Source organism: Gobius niger (genome assembly GCF_951799975.1).
Source record: "Gobius niger genome assembly, chromosome: 9".
Taxonomy (NCBI): domain Eukaryota; kingdom Metazoa; phylum Chordata; class Actinopteri; order Gobiiformes; family Gobiidae; genus Gobius; species Gobius niger.
Window position 1 is genome coordinate 1,588,834 of NC_136860.1, and position 27,426 is coordinate 1,616,259.

At 47.0% G+C, this 27,426-nt stretch overlaps 1 protein-coding gene across 1 annotated transcript in view; it reads right to left on the reverse strand.

The window, feature by feature from the left end:
- Positions 1-340: 340 nt before the first annotated feature.
- Positions 341-27,426, reverse strand: part of slc39a10 (solute carrier family 39 member 10) — a 31,780-nt gene continuing 4,694 nt past the window's right edge. The window contains exons 2-12 of the mRNA XM_079563738.1: positions 22,983-23,100; positions 15,015-15,684; positions 12,154-12,518; positions 11,720-11,897; positions 6,911-7,086; positions 6,670-6,831; positions 5,717-5,825; positions 5,361-5,651; positions 3,281-3,361; positions 2,827-3,017; positions 341-615 (exon numbers count right to left, since the gene is read on the reverse strand). Of these exons, the coding sequence (XP_079419864.1) occupies positions 463-615; positions 2,827-3,017; positions 3,281-3,361; positions 5,361-5,651; positions 5,717-5,825; positions 6,670-6,831; positions 6,911-7,086; positions 11,720-11,897; positions 12,154-12,518; positions 15,015-15,666 (2,358 nt within the window). The 5' untranslated portion in view covers positions 15,667-15,684; positions 22,983-23,100 and the 3' untranslated portion in view covers positions 341-462. The remainder of the gene's footprint in view (positions 616-2,826; positions 3,018-3,280; positions 3,362-5,360; positions 5,652-5,716; positions 5,826-6,669; positions 6,832-6,910; positions 7,087-11,719; positions 11,898-12,153; positions 12,519-15,014; positions 15,685-22,982; positions 23,101-27,426) is intronic.

Here is a 27,426-nt window from a genome sequence, read left to right on the forward strand (position 1 = left end):
CAAAGCAGAAACATTCAGGCTCCAGCTGCTTCAGGGACACAGAGACACGGACGCGGGGTGATGACATCACAGGACGGGGACACGGACGCGGGATGATGACATCACAGGACGGGGACAAACGGGACCACGACACCGACAGCAGCTTCGAGCGGGACAGCATCAGTCACTGCAGGAAGATCTTTCACCCAAGCCCCTATGAAGCCCTATTGCCCTAAGAGATATATTTTGTAGTTATATATATGTAATAATCGTTTAGTATCGTGTATCGTGGTTAAAGTACCGGTATTGAAAAAAAAAGAAGCCCTGGCGAGGGATTTCGGATCCACAAAATGGCGCTCGGTGGATTCTCTTCCTGCAGTGACGGGAATGATTTGGTGCGTTTTAGTTTTTTTTTTGTTTTTAGATCCAGCATTGTTTTCAGTCCGCAGCGGCTTCACGTTGGCAGGATCGAGGGGGCGGGGCTTAGAAGCCAAAGTCGATCACGATCTGGTCCTCGAAGATGGCGATGAGCAGCATGATGGTGAAGCCGCTGAGGAGGCCCAGGTTCTGCAGCAGGAAGTGCCCGACCTGACAGCGTTTATGGTCCTCGCTGTCGCCGTGGAGCATCTCAGGCAGCTGCACAAAACACACAGTTAGTATTTACATCCACACCACTCATTACAACCAGCAGGAGGAAGCACAGAGCAGGAACGTTTTAGTGCCTTCTGCTGGTGTTTAGGTAAAGAAACACTGATGCTGTCGCTCCGGTTCACAATGAAGCTAAACCTCCGTGACTTGTTTCCATCTGAGGGCCGGCAGAACATCAGATACAGCGTCACTGTGGGGGGAGCTCCTGATTGGTCGACGCTCGCAAATTTCTCCAAAAAGTTCATCATTTTCCAGCTCTAGCGCGGGCGTCAGAAGCTTCAAAGCGCCGCACAGGAGGCCATGACTCACCGCAGGACCTCTTGACCTCCCTGAGGCGCGTCCTCCATGTATTTTCAATGTAAACCTGACGCTTGGTTGCACCTTTAGGGCTGGGCTCAGTTAAACCAGTGGTTCCCGACGTTGTTTGTCTTTCGTACCCCTTGGGCCTTTCAGTGGTGAACCGTGTACCCCCTACCTCAAGGGTGTTGCAGTTTATTTAGAAAGTAGTTATTTAAAAGTGGTATTTATAAGAAAAAGGACAATGTTGTCAAAATAAACCTAAAATTCTCCCAAAGCAACACATTTTACTGAAAAATATAGCTTTTCCTATAAAAAAAAATGATGTTACATTTTCCCTTTTTTTCAATCTGAAATAGTTCCAAGTACCCCCTGCTAGGTCCTCGAGTACCCCCAGGGGTCCCCGTTCCCCTGGTTGGGAAGCACTGAGTTAAACGATACCAGTCTGGTGTCGGGAAAACGTTTAGGTCTGACTGGTATTGAAAACGTAAAAGAACCAAAAGGTGACGGGTCAGACGCAGAGCAGTTGGCCGACAGATCTGACCCAAACGACCAAGAGAACACAGTGACTGCAGCAGTGATGAGGAGCAACGACAACTGGCCATCGCAGGCTCCCTGAAAGGGCCCCATGAGCCAAATATTAAGGCCCCTCCCCCTCACAGAGTTTAGTTTAGTTTATTTGAGCAACAGATGCATACAGGTATAGTATACATATAACATATAACATACAGAATTTTTCACAACTTAAGAGGTATTAGTGCTGCTCAAAGGGAGTAGGAAGAAGTTAGTTCTAACTTATAAGGCCCTCCCCCTCATTTCACTTACACAACTTAAACTACTGCTCACGGCACAATCATTTTAAATTATAATAATTAGGCTTTAACCATGAGATCTATGCGGCAATTCCAGACTGAGGAATTGCCTTAGTAGTGAATTAAATCAACAAACGGCTCCTCTTAGCAAATCCCAACAGTAAAGTCATTAGTTCATAACGTTCTTGTGAAGGTGCACATTCTGGACATCACATAATAAATCCAGATTCATCCCATACTTCTCATTATCGGATCAAAATAACAAAGACAATTCATAGTTCAGGAACAGATGATTAATTACAGGAGTTTTGCAGACTTTTCCAGTATTTGCCTTGTGTACATTATTTTAGATTGTAGTACAGGTGAAGGCATTTTTAAATCCTCTTCTAATGAGTTCCAGAGGTCGACTCAGACAGACTTTTTTGAGTTGTGCGGGAATATTTTTTCTTAAGATTCATTTTCCTTCATAGGTTCTAACCCCCATCACGGTCTGAAAACATTACTTGAATGTTTGCAGGGACTACACTGTTTTTGGCTTTGAAAACCACTGGGGCAGTTTTTAATTGCACCAATTCTGTGAATTTGAGAATCTGCGACTGTACAAACAGTGGTTGGTGAGCTCCCTATATCCCACTTTGTGGATCATTCGTAAGGCCTTCTTTTGTAATTTATATAGAACATCTGTTTGCTTTTAGACGTGTTCCACGGAGCACAAAGCAAGCGCCAGAGGGCCCCCTACTGACAATCTTGCTTGGGGCCCCCGGGTGCCCTTGCTACGCCACTGGGTCCAGGGGCACCATTAAAGGAAGGCACTTGGTTGTCTCACCTCATTTTTTTTCTTACAATTTTAATTATTATTTTTTGCCCAATGTTTGCCCCACCCTCCATTTTTTCTCGCTTTTCCAGTTTTTTCATCATTATGGTTTACTAATACGTGTTTTTCTCTAAAGCTCGTGTTTCCTGCTCAGAATCAGCAGAAATCGTCTTGATTCAAGCACTTTTTACCCGTTTCTCCGTTTGGCGCTGACTGTCCTGCGTTACCATGGAGATCAGAAATCAAACATTGAATGGAAGCGACTGCAGTACTGACCATGTCCACCAGGGCGACGTAGAGGAACATCCCGGCGGTGACGGCGAAGATCCAGCTGGTCACGTTGTGCGTGTACTGCCCGACCGCCGTGCCGATCACCATGCCGACGTACGCCATGAGCGCCGACAGCACGTTGTAGGCGATGGCCTGTTTCACGCTCATGCCGGCCTTCAGCAGCACCGCAAAGTCTCCTGGGAAAGCAAAACCGCAAACACGTTATTCCTACAGCTGCCAGCAGGAGGAGGAGTCTGAAGGCTCATTCAGACTCCATAAGAGGGAAGAACTAATGGAGTCTGAATGACCTTTAATCATTCACATAATAATAATACTGCATTAGTCTCATGTAGCGCTTTTTTTATGTTCTCCAGAGAGACGTCCCCGTGACTCTGCGGGGGTTTTACCGAGTCCAAAAGCTGCTCCTCAGACGTGTCTCAGATGTAAAAGAGTTTCTTACCCAGCTCGTGCGGGAGCTCGTGGCAGAACACGGCCACGGACGTGCTGATGCCGCCCGTCAGGTTCGCACTGAACGCAGCTCCTGAAACACAACGAGAGGAAATGAATCAGGTCCTGGGCTCAGAGTCCTGCTTTAGCTTTAGCTTTAGCTTTAGAATCTGGGCTCAGAGTCCTGCTTTAGCTTTAGAATCTGGGCTCAGAGTCCTGCTTTAGCATTAGCTTTAGCTTTAGAATCTGGGCTCAGAGTCCTGCTTTAGCTTTAGCTTTAGCTTTAGCTTTAGCTTTAGAATCTGGGCTCAGAGTCCTGCTTTAGCTTTAGCTTTAGAATCTGGGCTCAGAGTCCTGCTTTAGCATTAGCTTTAGCTTTAGAATCTGGGCTCAGAGTCCTGCTTTAGCTTTAGCTTTAGCTTTAGAATCTGGGCTCAGAGTCCTGCTTTAGCATTAGCTTAGCTTTAGAATCTGGGCTCAGAGTCCTGCTTTAGCTTTAGCTTTAGCTTTAGCTTTAGAATCTGGGCTCAGAGTCCTGCTTTAGCTTTAGCTTTAGAATCTGGGCTCAGAGTCCTGCTTTAGCTTTAGCTTTAGAATCTGGGCTCAGAGTCCTGCTTTAGCTTTAGCTTTAGAATCTGGGCTCAGAGTCCTGCTTTAGCATTAGCTTTAGCTTTAGAATCTGGGCTCAGAGTCCTGCTTTAGCTTTAGCTTTAGCTTTAGAATCTGGGCTCAGAGTCCTGCTTTAGCATTAGCTTAGCTTTAGAATCTGGGCTCAGAGTCCTGCTTTAGCTTTAGCTTTAGCTTTAGCTTTAGAATCTGGGCTCAGAGTCCTGCTTTAGCTTTAGCTTTAGAATCTGGGCTCAGAGTCCTGCTTTAGCATTAGCTTTAGCTTTAGAATCTGGGCTCAGAGTCCTGCTTTAGCATTAGCTTTAGAATCTGGGCTCAGAGTCCTGCTTTAGCATTAGCTTTAGAATCTGGGCTCAGAGTCCTGCTTTAGCTTTAGCTTTAGAATCTGGGCTCAGAGTCCTGCTTTAGCATTAGCTTTAGCTTTAGAATCTGGGCTCAGAGTCCTGCTTTAGCATTAGCTTTAGCTTTAGCTTTAGCTTTAGAATCTGGGCTCAGAGTCCTGCTTTAGCTTTAGCTTTAGCTTTAGCTTTAGAATCTGGGCTCAGAGTCCTGCTTTAGCTTTAGCTTTAGCTTTAGAATCTGGGCTCAGAGTCCTGCTTTAGCATTAGCTTTAGCTTTAGAATCTGGGCTCAGAGTCCTGCTTTAGCATTAGCTTTAGCTTTAGAATCTGGGCTCAGAGTCCTGCTTTAGCTTTAGCTTTAGCTTTAGAATCTGGGCTCAGAGTCCTGCTTTAGCATTAGCTTTAGCTTTAGCTTTAGAATCTGGGCTCAGAGTCCTGCTTTAGCATTAGCTTTAGCATCTGTATTCATTTCGTGGCTTCCTCTTTCATGCTTTGTAATAAAAAAGTCAGGTATACATGCGTTTCCAATGACATCACGCATAGTTCCAGCGGCCATTTTGAATACTGAAGTAGCTTTATGCAGTACTACAATATCTCTACTAAGGATGAAAACAACTGATCGACAGTGGCATTTTTCTGAACTCGTAATCATTGCTCAAGAAAATAACAGTAAAACACGCCCAGAGATGCTGGATTTTTGTCATTTTTGTCAATTTACATCCTCATTTTCGTCTCGTTTTTTGTCGCCATTTTGAAGAAGCTTTTAGATTTGGAGAACAGGAGATGTTCAGGTGGGAGTTAAGAGGTTAAACCTGACTCCCTGGTTTCCCTCTGGCGTCGTGTTTTTACTGTTTTCTTCTTGAGCGATGATCACGAGTCATAAAAATGCCACTGTCAGCCATCTTTCTTTCTTTTTCAGATAAGATAATCCTTTATTGATCTCACAAAGGAGAAATTCACTTGTTACAGTCGGCGTTCAAGAAGATCACTCAGTCACTTTCATCCTGAGTAGAGATATTGTTCCAGTACTACATGACTCTACTTCAGTATTCAAAATGGCCGCCATAACAACAAGAGTCACATGACTGAAGAGCATGTATAAGTGGAGGGGAACAGCTGGACTCACCGATGGCCAGCCCGTCGCTGAAGTTGTGCATCCCGTCGCCCATGATGACCATCCAGGCGATGCTGGCGATGCCGGCGTCCTTCATCTCCTGGTCCGAGTGGCAGTTCCCGCCGTGGGAGTGGGAGTGGCCGTGCGAGTGGGAGTGGCCCTTGTGTCCGTTCTTCTTGGGCGAGGGGGGAGGCGGGGGCGTGGCCTGGAGGGAGGTCCGGGCCGAGGGGGAGTCCGGCGTCTGGACCTCGGTGAGCTGAGTGTCGCTGAGGCCGTTGTCGCACGCCGCGCCGGCGCCGCCGTCTGCGGGAAAACGATGGTGAAGAGGAGGCGAGGATCAGGACCTTCTGTGTCTGTGTGAGGCTCACCTTCAGGGAGAGCCTTCAGGTGCAGCCACTCCGCGTCCGAGCGCCGGTTCAGCTTGTGGTCCGACAGTTTCCTCCCGATCGCTCCTTCGTCAGCGCCGCTCTGAGAAGCCTGACCACAGGGAAACGTTCACCAGACTGGACTGAAGCAGGAATCATCTAGAGCAGGGGTCACCAACGTGGGGCCCGCGGGCACCCAGGGGCCCTTTGGGGCATCTCCAGTAGCCCTGGGGACTTTTTGTGTAAAATACTTCATTTTCTTGAATCTAATTCTTAAAATTACAGTTATTTCTGTTCCTGTGACTCGGTATGAGTTTAAAATAAAGTATTTTAATATAATATGTGGTCAATATCCTATAAGTGAACAGTGTTTAAGTCTTTAGGATTTGTTTTTAACTGGTCGCCCTCAAACAACTTCATGCTCTTAAAGTCGCTCAGCTGAAATAAGGCTGGTGACCCCTGGGCTCGATCATCCTTCCTCTTCCTCTTTCTCTTGTTCCTTCCATTCTTCCTTTCCTCTTCCCCTCCCTCTCCTCACTCCTGCCCCCCTCACCTGGTGGTCCCGGTAGTGCTTGTACATGCCCCCCCCCTCACCTGGTGGTCCCGGTAGTGCTTGTACATGCCCCCCCCCCTCACCTTGTGGTCCCGGTATGCCCCCCCCCTCACCTGGTGGTCCCGGTAGTGCTTGTACACCCCCCCCCCTCACCTGGTGGTCCCAGTAGTGCTTGTACATGCCCCCCCCCCCCTCACCTGGTGGTCCCGGTATGCCCCCCCCCTCACCTGGTGGTCCCGGTAGTGCTTGTACATGCCCCCCCCCTCACCTGGTGGTCCCGGTAGTGCTTGTACATGCCCCCCCCCCCCCTCACCTTGTGGTCCCGGTATGCCCCCCCCCTCACCTGGTGGTCCCGGTATGCCCCCCCCCTCACCTGGTGGTCCCGGTATGCCCCCCCCCTCACCTGGTGGTCCCGGTAGTGCTTGTACATGCCCAGGCAGTGCTCGATGATGAAGAGGAGGTAGATCCCCCCCAGTGCCATCAGCCCCTTCCACACGCCGTCGAACTCGGTGGCCATGTCGGTGACCGGCTCCTGGGGGCCGCTGTGGTCGTGCTGCCCCTGGGACTGAACACCCGACACGGGGGAAGGAGAGGCGTCAGACACAGAACACCTGGATGAAGAGAGTACCTGGTGCAGTACTCACGTGGGGCAGCAGGTGGAGCAGCGCGTCCCCGCTGAGCGTGCCCACGGCGAGCGCCACCAGGAACGTCAGCAGGAACTTAAAGCAGCCCTGGTTCAGGATGGGCACCAGGACCACCCCGAGGAGAGACAGGAGCGAGATGATGGTGATGGAGACGAAGCCGGAGACCCAGACCAGCACTGAGGAGAGACGAGACAGCACTGTCAGCTAACAAACCAGCTAACGGCACGCTAACAAACCAGCTAACGGCACCATAACAAACCAGCTAACAGCACCATAACAAACCAGCTAACGGCACGCTAACAAACCAGCTAACGGCACCATAACAAACCAGCTAACAGCACCATAACAAACCAGCTAACGGCACGCTAACAAACCAGCTAACGGCACGCTAACAAACCAGCTAACGGCACGCTAACAAACCAGCTAACGGCACCATAACAAACCAGCTAACGGCACCATAACAATCCAGCTAACAGCACCATAACAAACCAGCTAACGGCACGCTAACAAACCAGCTAACGGCACGCTAACAAACCAGCTAACAGCACGCTAACAAACCAGCTAACAGCACGCTAACAAACCAGCTAACAGCACCATAACAAACCAGCTAACGGCACCATAACAAACCAGCTAACGGCACCATAACAAACCAGCTAACGGCACCATAAAAAAACAGCTAACGGCACGCTAACAAACCAGCTAACAGCACGCTAACAAACCAGCTAACGGCACCATAACAAACCAGCTAACAGCACGCTAACAAACCAGCTAACGGCACCATAACAAACCAGCTAACGGCACCATAACAAACCAGCTAACAGCACGCTAACAAACCAGCTAACGGCACGCTAACAAACCAGCTAACGGCACGCTAACAAACCAGCTAACAGCACGCTAACAAACCAGCTAACAGCACGCTAACAAACCAGCACTGAGGAGAGACGCCACTGTCAGCTAACGGCACCATAACAAACCAGCTAACGGCACCATAACAAACCAGCTAACGGCACGTTAACAAACCAGCTAACGGCACCATAACAAACCAGCTAACAGCACGCTAACAAACCAGCTAACGGCACCATAACAAACCAGCTAACGGCATGCTAACAAACCAGCTAACGACACGCTAACAAACCAGCTAACAGCACGCTAACAAACCAGCTAACGGCACCATAACAAACCAGCTAACAGCACGCTAACAAACCAGCTAACAGCACCATAACAAACCAGCTAACAGCACGCTAACAAACCAGCTAACGGCACGCTAACAAACCAGCTAACGCCACGCTAACAAACCAGCTAACGGCACGCTAACAAACCAGCTAACAGCACGCTAACAAACCAGCTAACGCCACGCTAACAAACCAGCACTGAGGAGAGACGGTACTGTCAGCTAACGGCACGCTAACAAACCAGCTAACGGCACCATAACAAACCAGCTAACGGCACCATAACAAACCAGCTAACGGCACCATAAAAAAACAGCTAACGGCACCATAACAAACCAGCTAACGGCACGCTAACAAACCAGCTAACGCCACGCTAACAAACCAGCTAACGGCACGCTAACAAACCAGCTAACAGCACGCTAACAAACCAGCTAACGGCACGCTAACAAACCAGCTAACGCCACGCTAACAAACCAGCTAACTGCACGCTAACAAACCAGCTAACAGCACGCTAACAAACCAGCTAACGCCACGCTAACAAACCAGCTACCGGCACGCTAACAAACCAGCTAACGGCACCATAACAAACCAGCTAACGGCACCATAACAAACCAGCTAACAGCACCATAACAAACCAGCTAACGGCACCATAACAAACCAGCTAACAGCACCATAACAAACCAGCTAATGGCACGCTAACAAACCAGCTAACGGCATGCTAACAAACCAGCTAACAGCACGCTAACAAACCAGCTAACAGCACGCTAACAAACCAGCTAACATCACGCTAACAAACCAGCTAACAGCATGCTAACAAACCAGCTAACGGCACGATAACAAACCAGCTAACGGCACGCTAACAAACCAGCTAACGGCACCATAACAAACCAGCTAACGGCACGATAACAAACCAGCTAACGGCACGCTAACAAACCAGCTAACGGCACCATAACAAACCAGCTAACGGCACGATAACAAACCAGCTAACGGCACCATAACAAACCAGCTAACGGCACCATAACAAACCAGCTAACGGCACCATAACAAACCAGCTAACGGCACGCTAACAAACCAGCTAACGGCACCATAACAAACCAGCTAACGGCACCATAACAAACCAGCTAACGGCACGCTAACAAACCAGCTAACGGCACCATAACAAACCAGCTAACGGCACCATAACAAACCAGCTAACGGCACCATAACAAACCAGCTAACAGCACGCTAACAAACCAGCTAACAGCACGCTAACAAACCAGCTAACAGCACCATAACAAACCAGCTAACGGCACGCTAACAAACCAGCTAACAGCACGCTAACAAACCAGCTAACGGCACGCTAACAAACCAGCTAACGGCACGCTAACAAACCAGCTAACAGCACGCTAACAAACCAGCTAACAGCACGCTAACAAACCAGCTAACAGCACGCTAACAAACCAGCTAACGGCACGCTAACAAACCAGCTAACGGCATGCTAACAAACCAGCTAACAGCACGCTAACAAACCAGCTAACGGCACGCTAACAAACCAGCTAACGGCACGCTAACAAACCAGCTAACGGCACGCTAACAAACCAGCTAACAGCACCATAACAAACCAGCTAACGGCACGCTAACAAACCAGCTAACGGCACGCTAACAAACCAGCTAACAGCACCATAACAAACCAGCTTATGGCACGCTAACAAACCAGCTAACGGCATGCTAACAAACCAGCTAACAGCACGCTAACAAACCAGCTAACAGCACGCTAACAAACCAGCTAACATCACGCTAACAAACCAGCTAACAGCATGCTAACAAACCAGCTAACGGCACGATAACAAACCAGCTAACGGCACGCTAACAAACCAGCTAACGGCACCATAACAAACCAGCTAACGGCACGATAACAAACCAGCTAACGGCACGCTAACAAACCAGCTAACGGCACCATAACAAACCAGCTAACGGCACCATAACAAACCAGCTAACGGCACGCTAACAAACCAGCTAACGGCACCATAACAAACCAGCTAACGGCACCATAACAAACCAGCTAACGGCACCATAACAAACCAGCACTGAGGAGAGACGAGACGCCACTGGAGGCGGAGCTAAAGAGGAAAACTACAATGATGCAATCGCCCCAAACAGGCATCAGCCCTTCAGTGTAAACAAACTCACAGCCGGTCATGAGTCTGAGGAAAACTGTACGATCTGAAGCAGGAGGAGTGAGTCGGCTGTTTATTATCAACAATCCTTCATAGAAGAATGGCCGCAGTTTCCAACAGAGCCAAACTGTTACAGCTTTTATAAGTCACATGCTCGTTCTTGGGGCCTTTAGCTGTAATTTGTCTCATAAAATAAAGCTCACAAGTGAATGCATTGTTCTGGTATCTGTTTACGGGAGCTTCTTTTTGGCGTTTGTGAAACGGAGCGTTCCTCATCAGAAAACAATGATCGATAAATGAAGGGTGTATACAGTATATCGATGCTACCTTCATAATAAAGTAGTGCAGTAACCTAACAAGCTACTTTTCCAAAACCCTTCTCTGTTTTCCCGTTTGTAAAGCTGCAGCAGAGCGACTCCACAAAACCGTTTTCCTCCCGCGCGCCACCTTTTCCGCCCGTTTCTTCTCGTCCTTGAGTTTGACAGATGAGCGCAGTTCCTCCTCCGCTCCACTGGTCTGTGCTGTCCTCGTGTCTCATCCTTCAGCCGGCCGCCGAAAGCCCATCATTTACCCTGTCAATCAACGCCACCGAGCGAGCGGGGGGGAGAGGTTCCCCACGCCAGCGATCACACAAGGACGATTCAGATCCAGGAGCAGGAGATTTACAACACGTTCACATCAGGCCTCACATTCTGACCACAAGGAACAGCTCAATGTTTGTGGGACGCCATATTTGTAAACCGTCCACAGTGTGCTGCAAACATCTGGACTCACAACGGTTTGTCGACAGAAAGAGCAGTTAGTGGGTGAATTCTGCTTCACAGTGATGGAATGAGCCGACGTCCAAGAAGACAGTTTTACCTCCTGCTTTAAACCCCAAAGCAGGAGGTAAATGATCTCCACGTTCATCAGGCCCAAAGAGCTTTACATCACTCATTCACTCACTCTCTCATTCATGCTTCAGGAGGCGGGATTCAAACCCACGACCTTCCGATCACGAGACGACGTGCTCGACCTGTGAGACGTTTCTGTGACGGACACCGAGGAGATCTTATCTAATTACAGCCGGAGCCTTCAGTAGATGCTGATCCACAGAAGAGGAAGTGACATCACCAACAGCTGTTCTTCTTCTTTAAAGCAGTACTAAGTAACTCTTCCCCCTAGAGGCCATAAGCGCAACTGCAGGTGTAGTAGCAAGTTACGATTTTTTAACTTATTAATTGTCTTGGAGAGTAAATACGACGCTGACAGGAAAGGCGAAGGGAGAGAGGGGTACTGTGCATCCAATTATACAATAGAAATATTTTTTTTCACTCAAACTTGGCTGTAAATACTGTTTAAAGTGACGTTAGCCCGCAGTTAGCTTTGCCCGTTAGCAACGTGTAACTTTCAGAAGCTCCTAAACCGTTGCTATAGTAACATGTTCTCCCCGAGGCGGGCGCAGGTTTGGTGAAGGTCTTTTAGATGCATGTTCTGGTTCTTACCTGAGTTGGGCGGCTCCAGGGCCTCACTCTCCACCTCCAGGTTGTGGTAGTGCCGCAGACAGAGGCGGCTGTCGATCTGGTAGAGGAGGGCGGGGCACAGGTACGAGAACTGCCCCGGCGAGATCAGAGAGTCCGGGCTGAGGCCGAAGTGCGTGAGGAGCTGGGTCAGGTTCAGACACTGCACAGAGACCAGACGTTAGTTTCCAGGTCTGAGACTTAAACCAACAGACGAGACCATGTGGAGCTTCAGCCGGGCTTCCACACAGCCTCACTCAAGCTTTTACACCTCTCTTTTACTTTAAGTTTCTAGGAGTCGACCAAAACATCTGCAGATTCGAGTCTCATATATAAGTGTTTTGTTTCGGTGGTGCTGAGGGACAAGTTCCCCCAAACACCCACACAAACCATCCAAACGTACAGAGTAGGTTTCTCACCTCGTCGTGTTGGTGGGTGGAGCCTCCTGGGTGCGCTGGAGCAAACAGAGCGGGCGCAGTGGGCGTGGCCAGCACTCCCGGCGCCTCCCTCTTGCTCCTCCCCTCTCCTCCCTCTCCCTCCCCTCTCTGACCCTGGCCACGCCCCTTCAGCCCCTTCCCCTTCCTCTTCCTCTTCCTGTCCCGGCCGTCCGTCACCACGGTGGGCAGCTGCTCCTCCACGCCTGAGGGGGGCGCCGTGGAGCTGCCGTGCAGATGTCCCTGATGCTGCTCCTCAGAATGGCGTCCTGACCCGGGCTCGTCCTGAGTCTCTGAACCCCCCTGTGTCTGCAGATTCCCTCCATTCTGTGACGTCTCCTTGTGGTGATCTGAAAAACATCAGTGTGAAACTTCTGCTGTCGATCAATGACACTAATGAGACTAAACCTTTGTTTTCTGTCCTGTTTTCATATTTATCTATCAAACTGGCCAAAGTGAGACTAGTGCTGATGTTAAAGTTCAGTCTCTTTGTCTGCACATCTGGATGTTCCTCCCGTCTTTAGCTGCTGCCGTCTCCCACAAAGGAAATGACCATATTTGGATTACAGAGTCATCTCGGTCACAGACTTTCGTGCTACATGTGGATACCAAACCCTGTGTGTCTTTGGTTTAAAACAGATGTAAAACATTCTGTTGGATATTTGTAAAAGAGTGATTTATGAAGAGCAGTTTATAACAGTGTCATCAGTGTAGATCAGTGGTTCTCAACCTGGGGGTCGGGACCCCCAAAGGGGTCGTGAGACAAAATTTGGGGGGTGGCCAGATCATGTTGATAAATTATGCATATTTTTATTATCATATTCTAATATTTTATTATAGCATGTGTGTGTATTTTACCAGAGTGCTGAATGTGTTTGTAATTTGATGAATTTCTTTTAGCCATTTGTTTTTTTTCTGTGTTTTTTTAAGAATTATGTGGCTAATGTGCCCATTCCTCCCGGTGTGATCAGGGCGGGGGGTCACAAACCCCTTTAACTGTTCAAATGGGGGTCGTGGCTCCAAAAGGTTGAGAACCACTGGTATAGATGTTGTGGTCCAGATTAATGTAAATTATGAAAAGAACAGGGCCCAGGACTGAGCCCTGTGGCACCCCCTGCTCAACAGTCACTACACAGCCTGGTCACACCGGTCAGGGCCAGAGCGGTCTGACCAGGTCATACACAAGTCATATTTTACATCATACCGCTGCTCTAAAAGGGGATTCTGCCGATATTAGCATTTAGCCGCTGTTTAGCCGCAATTTTAGCTTGTGTTAGCGTAACATAACCCCCACCAGAAGGCAGCATTTGTTCTCAAAACTTTTAATGACATATATATCTTTCTTTATGGTGGTGCTAGGCTAATGCTAGGCTAGTGCTAGGCTAGTGCTAGGCTAGTGCATGTCTATGGTAACTAGTAGCCTGCATTAAAAACCTCTTCTAAATCATGGGCTCGTCCTCCAAATGTTGCCATATCTGATTTGTGGAAAGCTCCTTTGTGAACTAGCTGAGACCCGGCCTTCGGCCGGGCCTCGCTAGTTTGCACATTTGATAGTCTGAGATTATGAGTTATTACAAAGAAATGTCCAACCGGTCACACAGTTCAGCTGTAGACCAGTGGTTCCCAACCCATTCCAAAAACTATGGCCACTACAAATGTTTAAAATAATTAATGCTAAAAATAATTTCAAACAAACTGCAATTTGAGTGTTTGATGCACCCGTACTCCTTTCTTATAAACTACAACGACAATATGTTCGCTAAAAGGAAATAGAATTCAAGAGACAGTGGAATAAGTATGGATAAATATTAGGGGTTCAGCTCTAACGGGTCGGTTCACGGTGCAGGACCCGTGGTTTGGTGCATCACGGTAGTGTACAATGTAAAAAAAAATAAGTTGGTTTTGAAATGAAATAGCCTAATGATCGTTGTTAGACAGTATTCATAACCTTACAATAAAATTGGCAATGCTTTCAAAGCTGCTTTAGAATAAAATGTACCTCTGGGCTCACAATACGTGAAAGCAAATGACACACATCGCCCGGTTTCGATGCGCGCGCGCACACACACGCACGCGCACACGCACGCACACACCGCCCTGTTTTGATGCACGCGCGCACACATATGCGCACCGACGCACACACAAACGCGCGCACACACACACATCGCCCTGTTTGGATGCGCGCACACGCACGGCAGTCAGATCTCGCGCACTCGCGTTGTTGTGACGGCGGGTTGTCCTCGGACAGCAGCACCGCGGTCCATATGGACCCGTGGTCAATGGCCGCGGGCGGCGGGACCGCAACGTGGGGGCCGGCACCACGCACAAACTCACTACTGTCGCCAGGCTTCCTGATGTTCCCAAACGGTCTCCCATCCCAGTCCTAACCAGGCCCTTCCCTGCTTAGCTTCGGAGGAACGGTCTCCCATCCCAGTTCTAACCAGGCCCGTCCCTGCTTAGCTTCAAAGTCGGTATGGGAAATAAACATGGCGGCGCCCAGGCGGCGGCCATTGAGATAGCGTTTTCTATAATAGATTCCACGTGTAGTAAAGCGGCCGCAGGTAAACAAACTAGATCCGGTAACCGAGCAGATCACTCCGCCGCGGCGTAGCTACAACCAGGAAGCTGATGCTGCTCAGATATAAGACGTTTATATGGTTAGTCTGGTGTTATAAGTGATTTGCCTGAGGTGCACTGAGCTCGGGTCAGACTGTTTTTAATGCAGGCTACTAGTTACCATAGACATGCACTAGCCTAGCACTAGCCTAGCACTAGCCTAGCACTAGCCTAGCACCACGAACTCTTCAAATATAATGGACTGCATGAATTAAACATTTCTAGATTACCTTCTGTGTGGTGATGGTGCCCTCCGTGGCTGTGCCCATGTCCGTGTCCGTGGTCATGCCCGTGGTCGTGGTCATGCCCGTGGTCGTGCCCGTGGTCGTGCCCGTGATGCGAGGGTGTCTCCTGTGTCGGCTCGTGCGCTCCTCTCCGCGCTCCTCCGTCCTCCTGCGTCCCGTTTGTCTCTCGCTCTGGACTCGTGGCCGTCGTCCTCGTGGTGCACTTGGTGGGCGCCTGCTCCGTGTGCCCCCCGTGGGACCCGTGTGACCCGTGCCCGTGTCCGTGTCCGTGCCCGTCGGCGTGCGAGTGCAGGCCGTCCTGGACGTCCAGAACGTCGAGGTGAGCCACGTGGTCGTGCCCCAGCTCCTCGTGCTCCACCTCCACCAGCTTGACGGCGCCCAGGCCCAGGCTGTGCAGCAGGCTCTGGAACCCGGCGAAGTCCAGGCGCTCGCTGGAGCCGTAGCGCCGGAACAGCTGCGCGATGTAGAACTGCTGCTCCTCCTCCAGCGTGGCGCCGCTCGGGGGGTGGGCGGCGTGCGGGTGAGAGTGGTTGTGGTGGTGTTTGGGCTCGTGCGGCTCGTGGCAGCGGTGGCTCTGAGGGAACAGGAAGGTGACGGCGCACAGGAGGCAGAACCGGGTTTGCAGATGGACCAGCATCGTCCTGAAACTCTGGGCCTGAAGACGAGAAACAAGTCACAACGTGAACCCCATCCAGTCGTTAGTTTCCAAACATGTTCTTCTGAAAAGCAGCCTGGGTTTCTTGTAACTAACCCAGCGTTATCACAGGGGAATATAACACGTCTAAAGTGCAATGCTTTCCAATGGGGACTAGTGGTGATATGGAGGAACTACAGCAATGGCGGCCCCGAGTCACAAAGCGGAGCAGCCATTGGTCTACGGGCTCACGTGTGCCCAGGGCCCGCCCACAGTGGTGTGAACACATCTCATTGGACAAAGCCAAAGCCAATGCTAAACATGAATGGGATTTTTACTTCCTGCTCCCGGAAAAAGACCTGAAGTGGGCGGGACTGTTAAGGTCAATGCTGCCGTGTGATTGGTCTGGAACATGTGTGGATCTGAGCGCATCAGTGGCCCGGCCAGTCTCCAGCACGAGCGGTGAGGCTTCAAAAACCACTGGCCCGGGGCCCCATAAAGGCCCCGGAGGAACGTCCCGCTGGCCCCGTCCAGGAAACACAGCTCATTGTAAACACAGGGTCGTCATTGTTCCTGTCACTCTCACAGATCTGGGTTATCTCTGACACTGAGGAGGAAGTGACTGAGATAAACCCATCACTGATCAATCACTGATCAATCACTGATCAATCACTGATCAATCACTGATCAATCACTGATCAATCACTGATCAATCACATGTAATCAGCACCAGAGCCCCTTTTCATCAGGGACAAAGGGGGAGTCTAGTGTAGGTCAGGGGGAGGCAACGTCAGGCCCGAGGGCCAAATCCGGCCCTTCAGCACAGAACCTCTGGCCCTCAAGGTGATTTTGAGAAACATGATCACAAATCAGAAAGTACTTTTAATATTATTAGAGTTAAATGGGAGAAAAAAAGGTAGAAACACTGTCAATGCACCCGATGAGCTCATGTATTATGTAAAACACTGGTGTTTGAAGGAAAAAGAATAATCGTTTTAAAGGAATAGGCCACCGTTTTTACATACTGAGATATGTTCTTACCTAACCTTAGTCGAGTTAATATATCCCCGTCTGGTCTTGTCCGTGCGCTCACACATACGCAGCCTCTCCCACATGTCACATAGCTCCACAAAAGCTCACGATAGAAGCTACCAAGCTCTTCCACGTGTTCCCTATTTAAATAAAGTTACGTGAAGTGTTTTCATGCGAAGTATATTTGCACAGAAATGTAACATGTGGATTTTATAAGCAAATAAAAAGGGGGACTATATTGTGAGGCGTAATGATACGAGGAGCAAAACGTCCGCGCAGTAACTCCTAAAGACTTCCCCGCTCACTTCCGTCAATAACCTTTAGGAGTTACTGCGCGGACGTTTTGCTCCTCGTATCATTACGCCTCACAATATAGTCCCCCTTTTTATTTGCTTATAAAATCCACATGCTACATTTCTGTGTAAATATACTTCGCATGAAAACACTTCACGTAACTTTATTTAAATAGGGAACACGTGGAAGAGCTTGGTAGCTTCTATCGTGAGCTTTTTTGGAGCTATGTGACATGTGGGAGAGGCTGCGTATGTGTGAGCGCACGGACAAAGACCAGACGGGGATATATTAACTCGACTAAGGTTAGGTAAGAACATATCTCAGTATGTAAAAACGGTGGCCTACTCCTTTAAGGAAGAAATGACAAATCTTCTTGAATGAAGAGATTAAATCTAAGGTTTGAGTAGATTTGTTCTGGTCTGAGACGAGATAAAACCTCTAGTACTTTTTCTCTTAATTTATATAATTTTGTGTCATTTCAACTGAAAAACAATTATTTGTCTGATTTCCAGTGGGTTTTATTCTTGTTCCGTTGGCGCTTTCGCGTTTGTATCTTGGATTAGTTCAAACCGACTCAAATTCAACATAAAATAACTTTTATTCAAGCAATTTTAGGTCATTTCTCTCATTTATGACGGTCGTGTTTCCAGTGTTTACTTTGGGCGAATAATCAGCGCGTTCGGCCCTCGGTCTATGTACAATACAGAAAATCAGCCCCTGTCAAGAACACTTGCCTCTCCTGGTCTGGAGTCTTCAGGAGCGACTAAAGGTCAGAGGTCAAAGTATGTCCTCCTGTCTTTAGCCGCTGCCGTCTCCCACAAATGACCCAAGAACACAACATCTCGATCTGTTTTCATCAACTTGTGCTAAAAGTCGTAAAACCTCCTAAATCCAGACCAAACGAGCTCGTCCTGAGAGGTGGATCTTCAAACATGTGTTCCTCATGTGTTCCTCAGGCCAGCGGGACACATGGGCCTGAGCACAGAGGTCCCATTGAGGCCCCACTGAGGCCAGAGTCCCGGCGCAGGCGGGGGCGGGACATGCGAGCGCTGCAGGAGCCTGAGGCCCAACGCGGGATCAGGTGATGCTCATGCGACGCCAGAGAGTTCAGAGCCAGACCAGGGCCAGACCAGACCAGACCAGAGACCAGAGACCAGGGCCAGACCAGAGACCAGAGACCAGAGACCAGAGCCAGACCAGGGCCAGACCAGACCAGACCAGAGACCAGAGACCAGAGACCAGGGCCAGACCAGAGACCAGAGACCAGAGACCAGAGCCAGACCAGAGCCAGACCAGACCAGAGCCAGACCAGACCAGAGTTCAGAGCCAGACCAGGGACAGACCAGAGCCAGACCAGACCAGGGCCAGAGCCAGACCAGGGACAGACCAGAGCCAGACCAGGGCCAGAGCCAGACCAGGGACAGACCAGAGCCAGACCAGGGACAGACCAGAGCCAGACCAGGGCCAGACCAGGGCCAGAGCCAGACCAGGGACAGACCAGAGCCAGACCAGGGCCAGAGCCAGACCAGGGACAGACCAGAGCCAGACCAGGGACAGACCAGAGCCAGACCAGGGCCAGACCAGGGCCAGAGCCAGACCAGGGACAGACCAGAGCCAGACCAGACCAGACCAGGGCCAGAGCCAGAGCCAGACCAGGGCCAGACCAGAGCCAGACCAGAGCCAGACCAGAGACCAGAGCCAGACCAGAGCCAGACCAGAGACCAGAGCCAGACCAGAGCCAGACCAGAGACCAGAGCCAGACCAGAGCCAGACCAGAGACCAGGACCAGGGCCAGAGCCAGACCAGAGCCAGACCAGAGCCAGACCAGAGTGTTTCATGCTTTAGAGATTTGTGTCAAGTTTCCTCCTTAAAGGGACTATACAGAGTTTAAAAATGTTAAATGAAGTATTTTCCTCTCCCCACATGTTCCTCCATGTCCTCATGTGTGGAATGAGCTCTGATGTTTTATAACACAGTGTCTGTCCTCTCTCCCGCTTCATAAAGTCAAATCCACAACGACAGGCCTGTGTTTGTGAGCGGGAAACCGTGTGCGGGTCCCGATTGGTCAACGGTGTCAACAATGTCACAACACCGCAGCTGCACTGCTACTACGAAGCTTCAGCCTGGCCACAGTTCTGTCAAAGGGAAATAAAAGTCGGCGACATGAAGAAGCGGGACAATAAGAAAAGGAGACGGGCCTCAACCTCGAGATGGAGGAGACAGCGGAGGCTAGCTGCCGTTAGCGGTGAGGCTAAGCTGAACAGTTTGTGTCCTGACTCAGTAAGAAAACTAAATTCTGTTCGTGGTTGAAATGTAGCTGGAAAAGGCGGCTCTCGTGAACTTTTGCTGATATAAAGCTGTGTTTCATGTGTGGGGCTGTTTCTCCCGTGTGTCCAAAATCAGATTTAAAGGGGGGGTATTCTGCAAAATGGACTTTTTCAAGCTTTCCATCCTGTTATTCTGTCACTGCCTCATTAAAAACATGGCTGAAGTGTTGCCTTGGCACATTCACGTATTTCTGAGTAATCTGTAAAAACTCTGATGGCGGCCATTTTAGGGATAGGTTTGCCTGAGTCCTCCTAGGAACGCCCCCACCTCCTGGAGACGCCTCCGAGCTTTGGTCACCAGCCGAGTAACCAACCACTGCTCCTCAGCAGAACCCCCTCCCCACTGATGCCACAGACAGCGTGTGGAGGGGGCGTGTCTAAAGGCTCAGAGGTTCTTAAAGAGACAGAGGCCTATTTCAAGACATTCACTACAGCCATTTTGAGAGAGACATTTTATACAAGGCAGTTATTCTAATTTACTGCATTTACAGACCAGCAGAAGGTTTGTCATCATTGTAGTGGGATATAGACTGGTGCTGTGGGACTGACAAAAGCAGAATACCCCCTCTTTAAATATCAAACATGTTTGATTTCCTACGACTGGTGCCTAGTCGTGCCCACACTACACAATTCAAACGTGAGTCCAGTCGTGACCCCCCACACACACACACACACTACGAGACCCGACTCCGTGTGACCGCCTTTGACTAGACGCGACTCGAGAAGACTCGGCGCGACTGAGAATTAGAGCAAAATGGGGCATAAAAGTTGTGTAGCGTGAGCTGCCCTCAGAGTTACTGTAGACGAGCTGTTCTTCTGTCCAGGTGGAGGTGTGGTTCTACTGAGGCTCCTGCAGCTGCAGCCAGGGCGAACTTTCACAAGCCTCCGCCAGTGCACAGTTTATTTACACACATTCGGTCCATTTTTGTGCAGAAATGGCCTTATTTTTTATAGAAAACCATAAATACTTTGCAGCACATTTCTGTCTCCACTTTTCCTTTTCTTCCCGGTTCACCCTCAGAGTCCGGCCTCAAAGCACCGACGCCTGAGACTGAAATACATCGAGAGTCACATGACCCGGTGTGTAGAGTCTAAACTACAGCCTCAGATCTCATAAAACCAGCCATAAAAACCAAACAAAGGTGAATATTCCTGTGACAGACGAGTGCGGGGGCGGGAGGGCATCTGGAACGTGACGGCGGAGCCTTGACCTCCTCTGATTACGCCTCGTAAAGGAAAACTGCAGATTAAAGGTTTGGACAGAGCCAGGTTTAAAGGGAGTTATTTTAAAGGATATTTAAAGGAAACGTTTAATGTGAAAACAACAGTGACCCAGCGGCGGCACAAATATCAACCTCTGACCTCCCGCCTGCACAGAGCGCTTTCTCTCCAGTTTGGTTTTACACAAACGTAAAGGCTTATTGGAAAAAGTGTAAATAAATATAAATATGTGACAAAAAAAACAACAAAAATGTGTCAAACTCTGGCAAATCTGAGCTGTAAAAGTGAAAAAGTGAAACGACGAGGCAGTGCTGTGAGGAAAAGGATCTGTTTGTGTCTTTATGGCTTTGAGGCGTAACTCTGGCCAATATGCTGTGAGCGCCAGGTGAGAACTTGTTAGATTTGGGTAAAGCCGAACTGGAGAAACTGCGCTCGGTTAAGGCGGAGGGTGAGAGGTTAAAGAGTTTTTTTAGTATTAAAAGTTCCACAGTGCACCTTTAAACACAAACCAGGAAAATCAAACACGAGGAGGAAATCATTTTGAGCAGGGACGTCACGGTTACCGTGTAGTGATAACGTTAGCGTTAGCGTTAGCGCTAAGGGAGAACGAGTCTCCCCATAGTTCAGCCGCAGCACCGCCGTGTCCGGATACCTCCATATGCGTTACACGGCTCCACTGGCAGATTCCAACAGGGGCGGACTGGCCACATGTCCATTCTGGAAGAGCACAGAAGGGTCTGGCCTCACTTTACCCTCACCCCCGGGCCAAACCGAGCTTTACCCAAATCTAAAAGCTTAAAAGAAAAGCATCTAAAAACACAAATGTGCTGGAAAAGCAACAAAAAAGTGACAAAACAAAATGTGATGAAAACGTGACGACAAAGCAATGAAGAAACAACAATAACATGAAAAACCCGAAAAACAAGAGACGAAAACACAACGAAAAAGTGACAAAAAAGTGACGAAAACATGACAAAAATGCAGCGACAACGTGACAAAAAGTTCCCATCACTTTTCTAGATTTTATCTTTCAAATGAGGCGTCACAGTGATGCTCTCCAGTCAAGAAGCCTTTGGATTTGGGTAAAGCCGAACTGGAGAAATGCTCTGGGTTAAGGCGGGGGGTCAGAGGTTCACATATGTATTTGTGGAAGTGTCACATTTATGCTGATTTGGGCCGGGCTGACCAGAGTCCAGGGCTGGTTCAGTCCCAGTCCGGCCCTGGATAGACTGACTCTCGCTGCAGGATTATGACTTTAACAAATCACCGTCTGAGGCTTTACCCAAATCTGCAAAGCCAAAGCTCAGAGAGGAAACAAACGGAGGTTCCTGATATATATATATATGTATATATATAAATATTCAAACATTGTTACACTTTATTGAAACTATTGAACACGTTATTATAATGATGAAAAGCGTGAGGTCAAAGGTCGACAGCGGGACAGCTCCACCGCCAAAGGAAACACTCGTCGGGAGAAAAGAGTGGAAAGTGTTTTTTCTGCCCTTTTGTCATTTGTTCAGGACAATTATCGTCCCACCTGAGCCGAGCAGTGTCTCCAGTTTGGCTTTACCCAAATCTAAAAGCTTCTGGGGGAAAAAAGCGACAAAAGTGAGAAGAAAACGCAACAAAGAAAGTCAAAAAGTGACAAAAATATGACCCAAAAAAAGTGCCAAAAACAAGATGGGAAAGAACAAGGAAAACCTGACAACACAAGGAAAGAGTTACCATCAGTTTTGTCGGTCTTAGCTTTCAAATGAATGAAATGAATTTAGATTTGGGTAAAGCTGAACTGGAGAGAATGTAAAGTGTGAAAGTTGCGGCGTGTGGATCGTGAAACACGTTTGTAAAAGCTTTCATCATTTCAGGAAAAAACAGTAAAAAAAAAAAAAACTTTGGGGAAATTTAGAGAAAAACATTTGTAAAATATATGGAAAAATTAAATTTGGGAAAAAATTCCATAAAGATTGGGGAAAAAATAATTTAAAAAAAGGTTTAAAAAAAATTAAACATTTGTGGAAATTCACATTTTTGTTGAACTTTTGTCATTTTTTGGTTGAGTTTTTGTCACATTTTGTTGCGTTTACATCCTTGTTTTCTTCTCATTTTTTGTGGCTGTTTTGGTGCTTTTTTCCCATGAAGCTTTTTGATTAGGGTAAAGCCAAACTTCACTGTTTCAATCCCACTCTTTGCTGTAGGTCACGGGGGCGACACACGTTTGTAAAAGCTTATCACAAAGGCCTGGCCAATATTTCACCAGATTCCAGTTACAGTGAGATCACGCAGCGACTTTACCCAACCGTAAACCAAAACAACACGACTGTCCCGCCCACTTCAGCCGCGGTCTGGCCTCGGTCCGGCCTCGGTCCGGTCTCCTTTAACACTTTTTAACACTTTTTAAGACTTTAAGACTTTTCTGACACAGACGTCTGAAGAGTTACTCACCTCTGGTCCTCCTGCTGTGACTTTCTCCTCTCCTGCTCCTGTTGTTGTGTTGTTGTTTTTTTTCAGTCTCTCAATCCAGGAAGTGACCTCTGAACTCTGTCATCTCAGGACACGCCCCCTGCAGCCAAACGACAGAGAAATGACCAATGACACAATCCGACCTGAGAGAGAAGAGCTGCTGTTCTGACTGAGACGCCTCTGCTGCTGCGGAGCTTCTTATGTCTCAACTCAGGGGGCGGAGCCTGTTCTGCACTCAGAGGCTTGACCCGCCCCTTTACTCTTTATTCTGTTTAACACACATTTACACACATTTAACACACATTTAACACACATTTAACACACATTTACACACATTAACACACATTAACACACATTAACACACATTAACACACATTTAACACACATTTACACACATTTAACACATTTAACACACATTAAACACACATTTAACACACATTTACACACATATAACACACATTTAACACATTTAACACACATTTAACACACATTAAACACACATTTAACACACATTTAACACATATAACACACATTTAACACACACTTTAGAGACAGAGAGGTTTCAGATCATGTTTAACGAGTTCTGAGTGAAGACGAGGGTTTGATATCAGAAGCCGGTACAGAAAAAAGAAATATAAAATCTGTTTATTAAGTTTTGAAAAATTTAAATTGTGGGAAAAAAGTGACGATAAAAAAATTGAAAAAAATATGGAAAACTGTACAAAAACAAGCGGAAAAAATGTGGTAAATTTAGGAAGAAAAAAATATTTGAGGAATTTTGAGAATGAAGGAATTTGAGGAAAACATTTGTAAAATATATGGAAAAATTGAGAAAAATGTGAAAAAATTATATTTGGGAAAAAATTCCATAAAAATCATTTGTTTAAAAAAAAAGGTTTAAAAAAATAAACATTTGTGGAAATTCAGGTAAAAAAAAATGTAGAAAAACAAGTGGAAAAATGTGGTAAATTTGGGAAGAAAAAAAAAACAATTATTTCAGGAAAAAACATGTAAAAAAAGAAAAAAAAACTTTGGGGAAATTTAGAGAAAAACATTTGTAAAATATCTGGAAAAATGTAGAAAAACGTGAAAAAAGTGGAAAAATTACATTTGGGAAAAAAATCCATAAAGATCAGGGAAAAAATAATTTAAAAAAAGGTTAAAAAAAAATTTTTTTTAAATGTAGAAAAATAAGTGGAAAAAATGTGGTAAATTTGGGAAGAAAAAAATATTTCAGGAAACATGAAAAAATCGTGGGAATAAAACAAAATTGGGGGAAAAGTGGCACAAATTTGAGGAACATATTTGCAAAATATGTGGAAAATTGAGAAAAATGTGAAGAAAAAAAACAAGTGAAAAAAATACATTTGGGAAAAAATGTCATAAAAATCATTTGTTAAAAAAAAAGGTTTAAAAAAATAAACATTTGTGGAAATTCAGGGGGAAAAATGCATAAAAAAATGTAGAAAAACAAGTGGAAAAATTGTGGTAAATTTGGGAAATAAATTATTTTTCAGGAAACAAAAAAAAATCATGGAAAAAAAAGGGGGGGGGGAAAGACATGTCAAAAATCTGGGGAAAAACTGGGAAAAAATTGTGGAAAAAAGAGAAAAATGTGAAGAAAAAAAACAAGTGGAAAAAATACATTTGGGAAAAAAAGTCATAAAAATCTTGAACATTTAAAAAATAAACAAAAGGTTAAAAAAATAAACATTTGTGGAAATTCAGGGAGAGAAATTGGGAAAAAAATTGAAAATTTGGGTTGGTGTTTTTTCCGCCTCTTTTGTCGTTAAAGGAAGTTTCTTGGTTGTTTCACCTCAAACAAATGCAAGTGTTCATTTTTACTATGAAAACCTGAAATGGATTGTGAGACGTTAAAGATGCTGGTGTTCTGTTTGTCTCAGGTTTTCCTCTGGCTCGGAGTGAAAGGAGCCGTTTCCCTCTGTGGAGGAATGTCCTAAGCCTCTGCATGAGACTCGCGCCTGATCTGGACACAACGGGCAAATCCACACGCACTCGGACAAAACATCACAGGAGGAGCGAGAGCCCAGTCGTTCGGGTTTTTACAGCCAGAGTGAGTGACAACAATGAGCTCAAATCTCATCAAAACCTCACCTGACTTTTATCTTTCTCACTAACGTCCTCACGGCTCTCTGTGCAAACCACTGTAATCCCGTTTAGTTCAGAGCCAGAGGAAGCACCTGACCCCTGACCCCTGACCTCTGACCTGAGGAGGAAAACAAGGAGCTCAGAGGAACCCGTGCTTGTGCCGCAGAGAAAAGAACCAGGAACAACAACACAAATCACAGGAACGAGGTTTTTAACTCTTACCCCCCGCCTGAACCAAGTGCATGCATGTAGGCCTGTGTAGCACCTCATTTGAAAGCTAAGACCCACAAAACTGAGCTTTTTCCTCACGTTGTTGCTGTGTTGTGTCACCTTTTGTTTGTTTTTTCTTCATTTTTGTTGAATTTTTGTCACATTTTTGTTGAATTTTTGTCACATTTTTGTCACTTTTTTGTTGAATTTTAGTCAAATTTTTGTTGAATTTTTGTCATTTTTTTGTTGAATTTTTGATGAATTTTTGTTGAATTTTTGTCAAATTTTTGTTGAATTTTTGTTGAATTTTTGTCTTTTTTTTGTTGAATTTTCGTCACTTTTTTGTTGAATTTTTGTCACTTTTTTGTTGAATTTTTGTCTTTTTTTTGTTGAATTTTCGTCACTTTTTTGTTGAATTTTTGTCAAATTTTTGTTGAATTTTTGTCACATTTTTGTCGCATTTTTGTTGCGTTTACATCCTTGTTTTCTTCTCTTTTTTTGTGGCTGTTTTGGTGCTTTTTGATTGGGGTAAAGCCAAACTGGAGAAAATGTGCTCCGTTCAGGTGGGAGTTAAGAGGTTAAGGGAAATAAAGACTCTTTGCTGTAGGTCACGGGGGCGAGATATATTTTTAAGTCTTCCTTTAACCTCTTAACCCCCGTCTGAGCCGAGCACAGTACGCAGACACTGGAGGCCGGGGGGGGGGGGGAGTGTCTTGCCCAAGGACAGGACAGCGTGCATCTTCAGGAGGCGGGATTCAAACCCCCGACCTTCCAATCACGAGACAGCCTGCCCCACACCCCCCCCTGTATAAGCTTCTTTAAAAAGCTACGAAAACAAGGAGATTAAGAACCTCCCGTTTTCCTCCATTTTACCCAAATTCTTCAGCATTTGCTCCACATTTGTCAACACTGGAGAAGAACCTGCTCTTCCAAACATATTGTAGTACAAATATTCAGGTATCGGCATCAGAGACCAGAAACGACAGAACGTTTGTGATTCTGTATCTGATAATAAACTTCATATTAAAGTTTCTTACTGTGTCCGAGCTTCACTTTCTGAAAACTGCAGTAACAGGTGGTACAAAAGTAAACGCTCTGAGAAAGACACAGCTGAGCAAAGACCAGGAGAGGGAGGGGGCGGGGGGGCAGTCGTCTGGCCCGGGCTCTGGTTATGAACAGCAAAATGAGTCGTACTTTTGGGCAAATGAATGATTATCAAACCGAGCTCAGGTCAGGTGATCCGCAGACTGAAGGAGGGGGCGGGGCCAGAGGTTTGGGTTGTGGGAAAAACTGGGGGAAAAGTGGGGCAGATCATGAACGTTGAATTATACTTGGATCATGTAACTGTGTTTACTTTGCCCATAGAGGAGAGGAGGAGAGGCTAAATGCTAACAACATCTTCAGTCTTCTAGCATGACTGAGCGCTCGCCCAAAGACCAGACAGGTACACATCAACTCGTCTAAGCTCAGGTAAGAACATGTCTCAGTGTGGAAAAACATTGGCCTGTTCCTTTAAGATGACATATGTACACACATATGTCAATGCTAAAGCTCATGTTAAAGGAACAGGCCACCGTTTTTCCACACTGAGATATGTTCTTACCTGAGCTGTGACGAGTTCTTTAGGACCTGTCTGATCTTCAGTCACGTAAACACAGACGGCGTTAGCATTTAGCCTCTCCCTCTCTCCTCTATAGCTCCAAAACAGGTCAAGATAGAAGCTACCAAGCTCTTCCACGTTTTCACTATTTAAATATGGTTACGTGAAGTGTTCCACTACAAAGTATAATTACACACAATTAAACAATGTGGATTTTCTAAGCGGATAAAAGGGGGGACTATATTGTAAGGCGTAATAATACCAGGAGTAGTTCGAAATCCGCGCAGTAATATCTGCACTTTACTGTGCGGATGCCAAACACACACTTCACGTAACCATATTTAAATAGGGAAAACGTGGAAGAGCTTGGCAGCTTCTATCTTGACCTGTTTTGGAGCTATAGAGGAGAGAGGGAGAGGCTAAATGCTAACGCCGTCTGTGCTGTGTTTACGTGACTGAAGATCAGCCAGGTCCTAAAGAACTCGTCACAGCTCAGGTAAGAACATG